This window comes from Nicrophorus vespilloides, unplaced genomic scaffold (assembly GCF_001412225.1).
Source record: "Nicrophorus vespilloides isolate i.1.1-1 unplaced genomic scaffold, Nicve_v1.0, whole genome shotgun sequence".
Classification (NCBI taxonomy): domain Eukaryota; kingdom Metazoa; phylum Arthropoda; class Insecta; order Coleoptera; family Silphidae; genus Nicrophorus; species Nicrophorus vespilloides.
Genome location: NW_017099648.1, coordinates 903 through 15,735, shown reverse-complemented (window position 1 = coordinate 15,735; position 14,833 = coordinate 903). Strand labels below are relative to the sequence as shown.

Below are 14,833 nucleotides of genomic sequence, written 5' to 3'. Positions count from 1 at the left end.
AACTCATTGATTTAATTTTATGCGGTTTAAAAAAAAATATGGAATGTATTCTTTATTTTTACATGTGTGTCTAGTTCTTTTTTGTGCGATTTATTTTTATGCGTTTTCTTGTGGAACGTATCTACCGCATAAAAATAGAACCAAGTGCAATTTCTTAATTTATTTTAGGTTCAATGATCGAAATTGGTTTAAAATCAATGAATTGAAATATTCAGTTTTACAAATATTAATTTATTTAATGAAATTTCCTGCCAGAAATAATATTCTTATATTATGTTTTGCAAAATTTTCAAACCGTATTTTAGTGAATCTGCACTAATGCAGTGCAGTTTTCTAAAAACATATGAAGTATTTGAGTGCATTAGTTCAGATATTACAAAAATTGTATAAATCTATATGAGATTTGCATTAGGATCGGGTAATAAATATTTAAATCTTAATATCATCTAAATTATTTGTTCCTTTTAGTTGATTCTGATCATATCATATAAACAAGAAGTTTATTTAATTACAAACTATGTGTAAATTTTTGTAAGTATTTGAAATAGTGTAGAAATTACAACAAAATGAAGCAAAGAAACGTAAGAATTATTACAGAAATCAATCATTATTTAAAAAGAAAAAATTTAATGTTTTAGTAGGAAATTATTTAATAAAATAAATTATATAACAAAATTTCTTATGTTTATTTACAATAACTTTGCAATTCCTTGCATTCTACAAAATTGAAGTAGGGTTTATGGAGTTTTGAAGAAATTTATAAAATTCGAAAAAAAAAAACGTCTGGTTTTCCAGAAAATATCTTTTAATAATGTAAAGAAAACGTCTGGTACTAGTAATGAATGTACAAGTATTAAATGAGAGAATATTGCCTATTTCTGCAAATTTTCTATCAAAAACAAGGACATGTTTGAGCAATGGATCTACAGAATTTCCATCCTTTTTAAAATCGCATTTTCTGTGAAAAAATAATAAACAAATGAATTTTTTATAATCATTTCGATAAAAGAAAGAATCTGTATGGTTTTCTATGGAGTAAATTTTATTTTGTTATAGAAGTTTTTAAGTTTTGTTTTAAGTTGTAAAAATCTTTTTGTCTCTATATTATTTGGGAAACTTCGAAAAAATGGTTTTTTTTTTATATCTACGCTAAATTGAAGTGTACATTTCACTAGTAGTGTAGCAGCAGTAAATCTTTGAGCATCCCTGTATAATACATAGGAGATGTTTGTTAGACGTTAAAGGTCTGAGACTAAGATTAAACGTAATGGCATCTCCGTATGCCCCGGACTATAAACCTTACGGATTACAGCCCAACCGGGCGCAATTCCCGAATCCGTGATAGCCGTGAAGGAAGCGCAAGATTCTAGCGAAACAAATTTTTTTTTTAAAGAATTTAATCCTTCGACTTCGCCCTGTGTGTCTCTAAACTTATCACGTCTTATTACGTTTCAGGAGATCCGACCTCGATGCCCTACGACCTGAATCCCGACTTCAGCGGTCCCATCGTCAACGTGACAGTGGCGGTGGGCAGAGAGGCGATCCTCAGCTGCGCCGTGACAGATCTGGGACACTACAAGGTACAATCGAATTTCCATCATCCGAACGAGCGAACGCGCGCTTGGATTATCGGAATAAGCAGAACGTTGCATAATTTCCAATACTCGAAGTTGTCAGTGGTGTATCTCATTCTTTTTTTTTGGGAGGGTTGCTTGATATTGGTGAAACCCTCGTCAGCAGATTGAGATGATGCAAAAGAAACGCGCGTTTGCATATAAATAAATACGGCGTAATTAAAGGACCTTCAAGGATGTCTGCGAGGAAGTGAATGTATAATTTATCGACATTATAATTGTATTATTTTGGTGGGATTTCGATGTAAATATAATATAGTTCGGGCGTGGGGCCCCGTGGGACCCATTGTCTGAACTCTGCTCCTCTCTCCAACTCACATAAACTCTCTCTCGCCTCTCTCTCTTATTTACGGGAAGCCTGCCAATAATTAATTAATGTATAGTCGTTCCGCGCTACCAACTTCGAATTAGTTTGCTTATATTAAGAAGGTGGCGGGTAATTCGAGGTCGCATCCTTCGATCCTTTCGCAGGATCAGAATCTACATCACATAGAAGAGAAATACATTCACAAAGTTTCACTCAATATTACTTAATATCTATATACTAATTATTTCAATATTTAATTACTCTTGCAATTGCAATTTTCTGTATTGTCTATACCTGCGAAACTGTCCTTAATTCTGTACTGGGTTTTAGAGTAAGTTGAGAATTGTTGTGGCTTGGAACGGCACCAGGTTTTTGGGACGATCCTCGACTCCTATCATCTGCATATTATTCCGGATATCGCGGTCGCATTTCAACAACTCACTCTCTCAACTGTTATTATAACAATCCTGTTTAGCACCACTATCCGGTACACCTTTAACTCCGAAGCTATTACATTTCTGCGCTGCTATTTACATTAAGCGAGCACCTCGTTAACGTTTAAATTATTTCGCTCGTGCAACATCAATTAAGATCATACTTTAGTCTTGAAAATACATATAACATTCCATCTCGTAAATGCATAAATTTAACAACGTAAAATCAATGATATCTCCAGTTTTTGATTATTTATTAGTAGTGTCATATTTTATAGAATTATTCTCTTATTATTATAGACACAATCATTATTTCATAATCTAATTCAACACAAATGTATAGGCTTTCTAACGCATATTTTACTTCGTTTGAGACTTATATGGTTTTCTTGTAATTTAATGCCAAATTTGAAGTATTTTTTTTTTAAATAATTTCTTTACGTTTTAGTGAATTACTTAAATTCTATGATAGTTACAACAGAATGCTTTTATAAAACCTGAATATTTGCGGAATAAAATGGTTATAATTGGTCTTTAATAGCATTGACAGATTTTCTGTAATTTATTGTTAAACTTCAAGTATTGTAACTCTACACTAGTAGTCCATACATTTTCTTCATTTAGTCATTAAGTGCATAAATTTGACAACATAAAATCAATGGTTTCTCCAGTTGATTATTTCTCTGTTCTTATTACAGACACAATCATTATTTTATCATCTAATTAAACACAATTATATAGGCTTTCTAACGCATGTTTTACTTCGTTTGTGACTTATATGGTGTTCTTGTAATTTAAAGCCTAATTTGAGCTAATTTTCAATGAATAAATCCTACAGATTTCTTGTCATTTCTTTACATTTTCGTGGATTACTCAAATTCTATGTGAGCCACAATTATAACAGAATGCTTTCATAAAACCTAAATAATTGCGGAATAAAATTAATGTAATTGGACTTTAATGGCACTGACAGATTTTCTGTAATTTATTGTCAAACTTCAAGTATTGTAACTCTACATTAATATTCCATGCATTTTCTTCATTTAGTCATTAAATGCATAAATTTGGCAACGTAAAATCAATGGTTTCTCCAGTTGATTATTTCTCTGTTCTTATTACACACACAATCATTATTTTATGATCTAATGAAACACAAATGTATAAGCTTTCTAACGCATTTTTTACTTCGTTTGTGACTTATATGGTGTTCTTGTAATTTAAAGTCTAATTTGAGGTAATTTTCAATGAATAATACCTACAGACTTCTTGTCATATCTTTACATTTTCGTGGATTACTCAAATTCTATGATAGCCACAATTATAGCAGAATGATTTAATAAAACCTGAATAAATGCAGAATAAAATGGATATAATTGGACTTCAATGGCACTTACAACTTTTCTGTAATTTAATGTCAAACTTCAAGTATTGTAACTTTAAACTAGTAGTCAATACAGTTTCTTCATTTAGTCAATTTACATGATAATCATACATATTTCTACTTATAATAAAGCTGAATATCTAATGAAGAAAATAGGTGTAATTAGACGTTTGTGACTTCAACAGTTTTCTTGTAATTTACAGTCCAAGTTAAAGTAATAAAATGTTAATTTACATTTTTGTGAAACGTTAATATAAAACCTGCATATGCAAGAAGAAATTAACAAATCAAAATTTCAATAGAAAAGATTACATTTATTGATTACGTTCGGCAATAAATGAATCGTTGGTTGAGTCTGTACACAAAATCGAGTTATATGGCTTTAGGTGTACGTAACCAGATCTTTTATATTCAGCGTTTAATTTCGTTTTCCCATCTCTCCCGTTTCGTTCAATCAATTTCGCTAATAATAACCGCGCGAATACCGATGACATGGCTGATACGTACAAATTTGATTTTACTACTTCAAATTTCGCTTCGAATTCTCCTCGTTCGGTTTCATCGGCATTTCAATCAATGAGTTTACATTTTCCCCATAAGTTTGCTCGATTACATCCAGCTCAACATCAAATATATTTTACTCGTAATTCGTTCATTCAACAAGTATAAAATGAATTAAATAAGCTTTTTAGTATTATGTAAATAAACATATATAATATGTAAATATATTGATACGATTATAACACTACTTTTATTGTATTAACTTAATGTCTATTTAAGTCACATATCTTGTATATGTATTGAAGATTAGTGTCTACAAATTTACTCTCAAAGTTAAAGTAATATAATTTTTAGCTCTTAATTTGCGGATTAGTTTAATTGATCCTGTAAGATGAACTGGTTCAGGATTATCTCAAGCTTTATATCAACTTTTACACGAAAGTAATAATTTTTTTAGTAGGATATAAAAAAAAATTGAAATTACTTTCTTCCTCCACATATAATTGTAAATATAAAAGGATTGAATTTCCCAAGAGGTCGCAGCGATAATAAAAGAAAATGTTATTTTTCTTAATTAAATATTGCTATTCGCGGTTTTTCGTAATGTTTATTTTACAAAAATTTTCCCTTCGCAAAACGCCGTTCGCACGAAATTGCTTACTTATTCAGGGAGCTCTCAATTTTCAGACGGTTTTCCCATCTTATCATCCAACAATTTGCATCTCCTGTTCCTCCTCTCTTCATTTTCATTTTTTTTTCTTGTAGTCTCCACGAAACTCGCTAACTCGTCTTTATTGATCTTTCAGCTTGTATACACGTTCCCCATTTGTTATGCAAATGTCGCCAAATTGCTAATCTTTTTATTAACTACTTCAATTTCGGATTTGCACAACCTAGTTTCTCCTCATCCGATCATTCAATGAAAAAAATCATACAATGTTTCCTATAAACTAATCAAGTTTTATAATCTGAAATTACAGAAATACCTCGCATAGTGCGGGTACCGCTAATATCCTGCACTGTTTCAAACCAGACTAATCGATTATGAAGGAAAACCTATCATTTTTGTATAAGATAAAAATAATTTTCTGTACGAATTTTTTTTATCTATTTTTATGTTGCTCAATTTATTTTGAAATTTCAAAACCGCACTAATCGAAGCGAGGCATTGATTATTCCTTTCCTCAATTCAGTCAAGTCTCTTTTAATGCTGGTTTAAAATCCTCGATTAGTGCGTTTTCACATTCAATAAAAAAATAGAACTTTTCTATTAACTAATCAAGATTTTCTTTAAATAAGTAAACGTGCTTTAAAATTATAAAAATTCGAAAATTTAACGTTTTTCTTAAATCTGAAATTACAGAAATATTTTGCATAATGCGGGTACCGCACTGTTTGAAACCGGACTAATCGATGATGAAGAAAAACCTTATATTTTTGTTTAAGATAAAAATATTTTTTTCTACGATTTTTTATTGATTAATTTTTGATGCGGCTCAATTTATTTTGATATTTTTAAACCGTACTATAATGAATCCGCACTAATCGAAGCGAAACATTGATGTATTTATTCCTCTATCTAGTCAAGTCTTTTTTAATGCTGTTTTAAAGTCCTCGATTAGTGCGTATTCAAATTCAAAAAAAAAACTACAATTTTCTTATTAACTAATCAAGTTTCACATTAAATAAGTAAACTTGTTTTAAAATAATGAAAATTCATCGTTTTTCTTCAATCTGAAATTACAGAAGTACTTTGCATAATGCGGATACCGCACTGTTTGAAACCGGACTAACCGATGATGAAGAAAAACCTAATATTTTTGTTTAAGATAAAAATAATTTTCTCTACGATTTTTTATTGATTAATTTTTGATGTGGCTCAATTTATTTTGATATTTTGTAACCGTACTATATTGAATCCGCACTAATCGAAGCAAAACATTGATGTATTTATTCCTCTATCTAGTCAAGTCTCCTTTATTGCTGTTTTAAAGTCCTCGATTAGTACGTTTTCACATTCAAAAAAAAACTACAATTTTTCTATTAATTAATCAAGTTTCACATTAAATAAGTAAACTTGTTTTAAAATAATGAAAATTCAACGTTTTTCTTCAATCTGAAATTACAGGAATACTTTGCATAATGCGGGTACCGCACTGTTTGAAACCGGACTAATCGATGATGAAGAAAAACCTAATATTTTTGTTTAAGATAAAAATAATTTTCTCTACGATTTTTTATTGATTAATTTTTGATGCGGCTCAATTTATTTTGATATTTTTAAACCGTACTATAATGAATTCGCACTAATCGAAGCGATAAATTGTTGTATTTATTCTTCAATTCAGTCAAGTCTCTTTTAATGCTGTTTTAAAGTCCTCGATTAGTGCGTTTTCACATTCAATAAAAAATATTACAAATTTTCTATTAATTAATCAAGTTTGACATTAAATAAGTAAACTTGTTTTATAATAATGAAAATTTAACTTCAATCTGCGCATAACCGCTAATATCCCGCACTGTTTAAAACCGGACTAATCGATGATGAAGATAAACCAATCATGATTTGTGTACTAATTATTATTGAATTTATGTTTACGTTGCTCAATTTATTTTGTATTTTGCAAACCGTACTATATAGAATCTGCACTAATTGAAGCCGCACTGTGCGAGGTATTGCTGTATATTATTCTCAAATAATTTATTAACTAAATGCAGTTAATAAACGAGTGTAAAGACGGTTTTGTTGGGAAAGTACGTTTAATTAGATTCGAATTTGTCAAGATTTCAAAGTTACTCGCACATTTGCAGGTTGTCACCTGGCACGTCACGTATCGGGCTCAATGCGCGTGCACTAAGTTATTTCAATGTCGCCGTCGCCGCCACCGCCGCCTCCTTGTCAATTTGCAAATTGCCTAGGCTCGCACTTAATTAACATGATGACAGGTCGTGTGTCAGCTTAGATATACGAACCGGGTGTCATTTTTCAATTAATTATCATGCAAACGCATTCGATCAGCTCAAAATACGGCGATTAATTGACGTGTAAACGGACACAATCTCGTTTAGTTACGTCACGAAAATGTTTAATTATTCTTTCTTTTTAAGGATTAATTGTTAATTGAATTATTAAACGAATCCTAATTGAGGTTCAAAAAGAATACAAATTTTATGTAAATTAGTTCTATCAACTTGAAATTGAAAAGTATTTCAAATTAGCCAATCACGATTGTTTTTTTTTCTTAACTCTTCAATTACATATTATATTTTAATTAGTGGTGTAGTAATACCTCGCATAATGCGGCTTCGATCAGTGCGGATTTACTATACTACGGTTTGAAAATTTCAATGAGCAAAATTTAATTCTAAAGTCAAGTCTCTTTTTTATGTTGTTTTAAAATCCTTAATTAGTGCGGTTTCAAACAGTACGTGATATTGATGGAACCCGCACTGTGCGAAGCAGTACTGTATTTCAATGTTTTTTTTTTATTTTCTATATTCAATATAACTTAATGAAATTCAAACTGACAGATCATAATGCGGCTTCGAACAGTGCGGAAGTCACTACAGTACCGTTTGCAAATTTCAAAATGAACGAAACAGAAATTAAATTCTCAAAAAATTAGTATACATAATTAGTTTTTTTTTAGACAAAAATTAAGATTTTTCTTTTACAAAAGTACCGTCACTAAAACCACTGTAACTTATGAAATAAACGTCAGATTTCCATGAAATTATGACAGGCGTCGTCTGAAGGTTGGTACTTCCTAAAAATCGTATGGATTTCTCGACAGAGGCGCCATCTATATATCATCCTAGGAACTTATTGAGTGAAGTGTTAGATCTATTGAGTCAAGTCTCTTTTTAAGTTGTTTTAATGCCCTCCAATTGTACGACTTCAAATAGTGCGGAATATCTATATTCTATATGATTGAATGAGATTTAAAATTTTCAATTCTAAAAAAATGTTACATAAAAAATCTTCGATTTGTGCGGTTTCAAATAGCCAACATTCCCCTGTATTTTCATGATTCTTAATATGTTATTTATAATTGATATAATTTAATAAAATTTAAACTTAAACCATAATCCACGCAAAGTGCATGATTCTGAAAACTTTGCTGTACGTTTTCCAAGTGCTGACGGTGCTCTTTTATCTTTTTTTTTCCCTCTTTGTATCTCGGATCCTTTAAAACGGTTTGGTAACCGTGGGGGGATGAGCGTGTATCATAAATACGCGTTTTATAAATAGAAACCCATTTTCGCCCAAGTTTGAAACCATTTTTTCTTTCCAACGGTGGTTATTTGAATGCATCTAAATTGAATATCGCAAATACGGCCTCAGGGGCCTATACACACTCCTTCTTGTTCCGAAATATCGTTATTTCCTTAAATAAGGGTGCAAAAAGAAAAAAATCGCACCCCAACATAAATCCCATCTATTGCTCCCACGGACTAGGACAATTCAACGCTCAATCTCACGGATGGATATGGAAACGACTCGTTTTACAACTAAATAAGTGAACAGGGCGAAACGTAAGGTGAATTGAATTAATTAAATTTAATATTTTACGTGTCCTCAATATTTATATTTCAATTTCGAGTCGCGAAAGAAACGTTTATTTTACGTTTGTTTGTTGAGGGTTTGGATGGTGTTTATTTTTTTGTTAGGAAAGGGGATGTTTCGAAGAAGAAAAGAAACGGGCGGAAAATTAAAGCTCTCGAAAAGCAATTTCATATTAAATCGGATTAGCGCGCGTCGAGCACCCGGCGCATCCACCACGGTTTTGCGAATTTATTAATTTTGTGCCAACCCCGGCAATTGTTTTCACGGAACAATGGATAACATCAACAAAAGCGATACGCAGGTACGAATTATGTTAATAAGAGTCCTCAGTTCGAAATAATACTTCATTCAGAATTACCTAGGACTTATATAAAATAAAACCAAATTTTGGAAACTATATAAGAATGTATTAAAATAACATGTTTTATTTTATTTTCATTTAAAAACCTTGTAGAATACAAAAGTTTGAAGGATTTTTTTTCAAATTGTAATTTTGGAATTACTAAAAAGTACAACAAACTATACAATTATTTATTATAGCAACAAAAGTTATTGTATCAAAAATTACTGAAAAGTTCATAAATTATGCAATTATAATTAAAACTGATTATAATTTAATGAAAATGTAGGAAAGTTACCGAAACTTACAAAAAAATGATGCAATTAATATAAAATTAAAGAAGAAAAATGGAACTGAACTTGATTCAACGTTGAAGTTGAACGAATTCATGCATTTTTATCAAAAATTTACTGAAATGAGTTGGTAAAGAAACGTTCCTCAATTAGTCCGATTTTTAATATTCAGGATTATTGGTGGAATCTGTTACCCGCACTGTGCAAGGTACTGAGATTACAATCAATTTGAAATATTGATATTAGTCCGGTTTTTGACAGTCAGGAATATTGGTGGAATCTGTTACCCGCACAGTGCGAGGTACTGAGATAACAATCAATTTGAAATATTGATATTAGTCCGGTTTTTAACAGTCAGGATTTTGTTACCCGCACTATGCGAGGTACTGAGATTACAATAAATTTGAAATATTGATATTAGTCCGGTTTTTAGCAGTCAAGAATATAGGAGGAATCTGTTACCCGCATTGAGCGAGGTACTGAGATTATTATATCCGGTTTTTGAACATTCTGGAATTTTGTTATACAAACTAAATTTAAATTACGTAAACAATTAAATAATGTTTTAAGAATAATTTCGCAAAAAGCGAGTGGAATGAATGATCATGCACCATGTGCAAGTCTAATTATAAACTTCATAACGTGAAATAGTGCATAGCAGTAAGATGATATGTCCACTCAATGAACTAATTAAGACCAAAGAGAAACAAGTTCATTGAAATAGTAATACCTCGCACAGTCCGGGTAATCCGGATTCTCCTGTTTGAAACCGGACTAATCGAGGACTTTAAACCCGCATACAAAATAAACAGAACCAAAAGAAACTTGACTATATAAACAATAAAAAAAAATTGTGTATTAATTTGCTTTTTTTTTGTTAACATTTTTAAACTTTACTATAGTAATTCCGGACTATTAACGGCCGCACTATGCGAGGTGGTATTGTTGCAATTATATTTAAGTTACGTTATTGAAATTTTACTTATTTTCAAATAAACTCTCACAGATTTCAATTGGAAATGATTGGTGGAAATGATGAATTATGAAATTTTCGATAACACTAAGTCTTCAAAATCGTTAGACAACTTATGTAAATTGTAATATAAATTTCTCTAAAATTTCAATTAGAAATGTAACAATTATTCATGATGTAATAATTATAATTAATTAAAATAAGAGATTCGGTTAAAACGTGTTCTCAATGAATACGTCTACTTAATGTTTATTTGCAAAGTTGCATCTCTTTCATGTCCGATGGGAAAACCTCTCCCCCGTTTCGTAGACCAATGTAAATTATAAGGAGATTTGAGTTACTTCGGATGCGATTAATTAAATGTCCGGGATTAAATAGGAACGGACAAAAACTGTTACGCGACTCGCATAAATATTTCATCGCATTTGCATTTCAAATTGCACCGCGTCCGTATTTTCCTCCCCATTTTCTCCGCCATCTCCGGTGCATCCCAGAAGAAACGCTTCCATCGCTCTCAACTCTCAGTTTATTTATGTATTCTTCAGTTATACAAATAATCCTCTTTCAACAACCAACAACAAAAAATACGTTGGTTTTTATCATCTGATAATGATGACGCTGATCTTGTATTTAGAGACATGCATGGAAAGAGAAGACCTCGAGCTTTCACGCAAATATGCAAAGCTCCGTGCGGAATTTAATAAATATTCATTCGTAGTTTTCATGAATACAGGAAATTCATATAAGAAACGCCCCAGTCTGACATTGTAATCCAATGAGACTGGAAAAATAACGGAAATTGCATCCGGACTAGAAAGTAAATTTATATAAAAAAAAATAGAGATATAGAGAGAAGAAAATGGAAGAAAACTAAATCTAATCAATGCAGATGTAGTCAAACGACTTCACAACGTTCTTTAGTTTTCTGGAATATTCGATTCGACTATTATTATTCTGGTTACGTGCGCGAATCCACGTATTTTCACCACTGCAAATCATTCCTTAAATGTATTTAAATGATCGCTCCTTTCTTTATTGAAATACCAAACTTGTCCCCAATCAATTTAGTTCATTACTTATTTTTTTACATAATCACCGATTAAATTCGATAGTAAAATAGGTGTAAATTCATATTTTGTTAGAATTTGCATGTTAATATATAATAAATAAGCTGATGAAATGAAAAAATTATCAAAAAAAAAATTATAAATGAAAATTTCTGATTTAATTTGTTTAATTTTATTGATAAATTGAATTTATGCAAACTTATTAACTAGTTAAACACAAGTACTACGTATGGGACAAAATAACCCAATTATTAAATATTAAGAAAAATGCAACAAACTATTAAGTTTTATTGCAAACTCAGATTAATTCTTTTTATTTAATGAATTTAACATCATTTAAAACAATAAAATCATGCTTTACAAATTTGATTTTGATGAAAACTTTCATTAAAGTTTAAAACTGAACAGTTTGTTCTTGAAACAACTATATTTTGAGAGTTTCATCAATTTTAATTTCATTAAATTCGACAAGGTGGCGCAAAAGTAATGTCATAATTTGAATTGGCTGCCATTTTTGCAGATGGCGCCAAATGTCACTGTGCTTTGACATTTATGATGTAGATATATAGCAAATCATTCCTTAAACTAAATATGTTTAATAATGCAAATTTTGCTCCTTTCTTTATTGAAATACCAAACTTGTTTCCAATCAATTTAGTTCTTTAGTTCTTTTTTTACATAATCACAGATTAAATTCGATAGTAAAACAGGTGTAAATTAATATTTTGTGAGGATTTGAATGTTATTATATAATAAATAAACTGATGATATTAAAAAATTAACAAAGAAAAAAAAATTATAAATGAAAATTTTTGCTAAATTGAAGCAACTTCATTGGTAATAATTCGATTGTTTCATTAGATTTAATGAGAAAGATTGATTTTCAACATTCTGTGTTTAATTTTTATTAACATATTGAAAAACTATGGCAGACATTAAGTTGAAACAAAAATTTCAATTTATTTTTACAAAAAAAAATGTATAATTTAATTATATTTCGTTTAGCTTTTATAATTATATCGAATGTGAAGAAACACTCTTGTTTGTTAAAGTACTTTAAAATATATAAAAGTTGTTTTTTTTCTTCTTTCTATATAAGAAAGTTTGTAATGAAAAGAAGTGAACATTATCAAAGTAAGGTTTTTGATTGCGACAAGAATGCGATGTGATTACGTAGCGAATGAAAATGTAACGAAATTTAATGAAAATGTATGAAAATTACCAAAACTTACAAAAAAAATGATGGAATTATTATAAAATTAAAGAAGAAAAATTGACCTAAACTTGATTCAACGTTGAAGTTGGAGGAATTCATGCATTTAAAAAAAAACAAATGTTTATGAAATTACTGAAATAAGTTAATAAAAAAAAACGTTTCTCAATTAGTCCGGTTTTTAACAGTCAGGAATATTGGAGGAATCTGTTACCCGTACTGTGCGAGGTACTGAGATTACAATCAATTGGAAATATTGATATTAGTCCGGTTTTTAACAGTCCGATATTTCGACTTAGTGAACTAATTAAGACCAGAAAGAAAGAAGTTTATTGAAATAGGAATAAATGTTATAAAACCAAGTTAATTAAATACAGCATTACCTCGCACAGTCCGGGTAATCGGTTTCTCCTGTTTGAAACCGGACTAATAGAGGACTTTAAACCCGAATTCAAAATAAACACAACATAAAGAAACTAGACTGTATAAACAATAAAAAAATTGTGTATTAACATTATTTTGAACATTCTGTTGTTAATTTTTATTGAAATATTACAAAAAAGAAATGACATTAAGTTGAAACAAAAAATTTAATTTATTTTTACAAAAAAACTTATAAATTAAATATGTTTCATTTAGCTTTTATAATTATATCGAATGTAAGGAAACTTTCTTGTTTGTAAAAGTATTGTAAATGTTGTTTTTTTTTTCTTTTTATATAAGAAAGTTTGTAATGAAAAGAAGTGTACATCATCAAAGTACGGTTTTTGATTGCGGCAAGAATGCGATGTGATTACGTGGCGAAGGGAAAAAGTTTTTCGTGTTTCTTTCTTTTTCATTATTACTAAAATCGTCGACATAAATATTCGCGTTCGAACATTTTTCGTCGCAACTCTGCTGTGATCGAATTAAATGTTATACGATTTTGCAAATTACGCTGCAAATTGCGGGCTCGGTTCGGTGATTGAACGAACAATGCGCTAATGTCCTAATTAAAATCGGTGGGATCAATCCTTTCCGCTCCGCCGACTGTTTGCTTAACCGGAGGATCCGAGGGAACGGCAGAAATTGTTTCGCAGATTTTATTCGTGGAAAAGTGATTCTTTTTTCCCGCTTTGATGGATTTTGGGTTTGTTTTGCAGGTGGGATGGATGAAGGCGGACGATCAAACGATATTGAGTCTTCACACACGCGTAATTACGCACAATCCGAGGATCAGCGTCACGCACGACGACGATCTGAGGGTCTGGCAACTCAGGATCAGACAACTCAAAGAAACGGACGGCGGCTGTTACATGTGTCAGATCAACACTAATTCTATGAAGAAGACTTTGGGATGCATCGATGTTCAAGGTATGTTCAAACATTACAAATTACAATTATGAATGATAAATTATTGAATTTTAACTCTTAGAAAATAATAAAAATGTACCTGTAACTAGGTCATAATGACCCAATTATTAAATATTAAAAAAATAATGCAATTAATTAATTTTTATAAAAAAAACTCAGATTAATTCTTATTATTTAATGAATTTAACATCATTTAAAACAATAAAATCATGCTTTACAAATTTGATTTTGATGAAAACTTTCCTTAAAGTTTAAAACTGAACATTTTGTTCTTGAAACAACTGAATTTTGAGAGTTTCATCAATTTTAATTTCATTGAATTCTACAAGGTGGCGCAAAAGTAATGTCATAATTTGAATTGGCTGCCATTTTTTGCAGATGGCGCCAAATGTCACTGTGCTTTGACATTTATGATGTAGATATATAGTGAATTAGTTGTCAACAAGCCATGGAGGATACACACCTCAAGAACGTGGATTTATTGTTATTGTTTATTTAACAAAAGTTTAATCTGTTGTTTTAACGCAACGTGAATTTCGTTGTCGTGTTCCATGTGCTCCAATGAAACCCATTTCCACTTAAATGGTTATGTTAACAAACTAAATTTTCGTTTCTGGGGTACAGAGAATCTACATGTAATGCAAGAAGATCCATTGCATCCCCGCAAAACTTTTAGTAATTCATCAATAATCAATTAAATTCATAACATTAATTTCATTAAATTCTACAAGGTGGCGCAAAAGTAATGTCATAATTTGAATTGGCTGCCA

The 14,833-nt window shown here is 30.4% G+C and overlaps 1 protein-coding gene across 1 annotated transcript; it reads left to right on the top strand.

Annotated features, from left to right (window-relative positions):
* Positions 1–1,455: 1,455 nt before the first annotated feature.
* Positions 1,456–14,063, top strand: LOC108565009 (lachesin-like; the record flags this gene model as incomplete). The annotated part of the gene is made up of 2 exons (XM_017924232.1): positions 1,456–1,580; positions 13,853–14,063. Coding segments are annotated over 2 exons (336 nt in total), but the record flags the coding sequence as incomplete, so codon positions are not given.
* Positions 14,064–14,833: the final 770 nt, after the last annotated feature.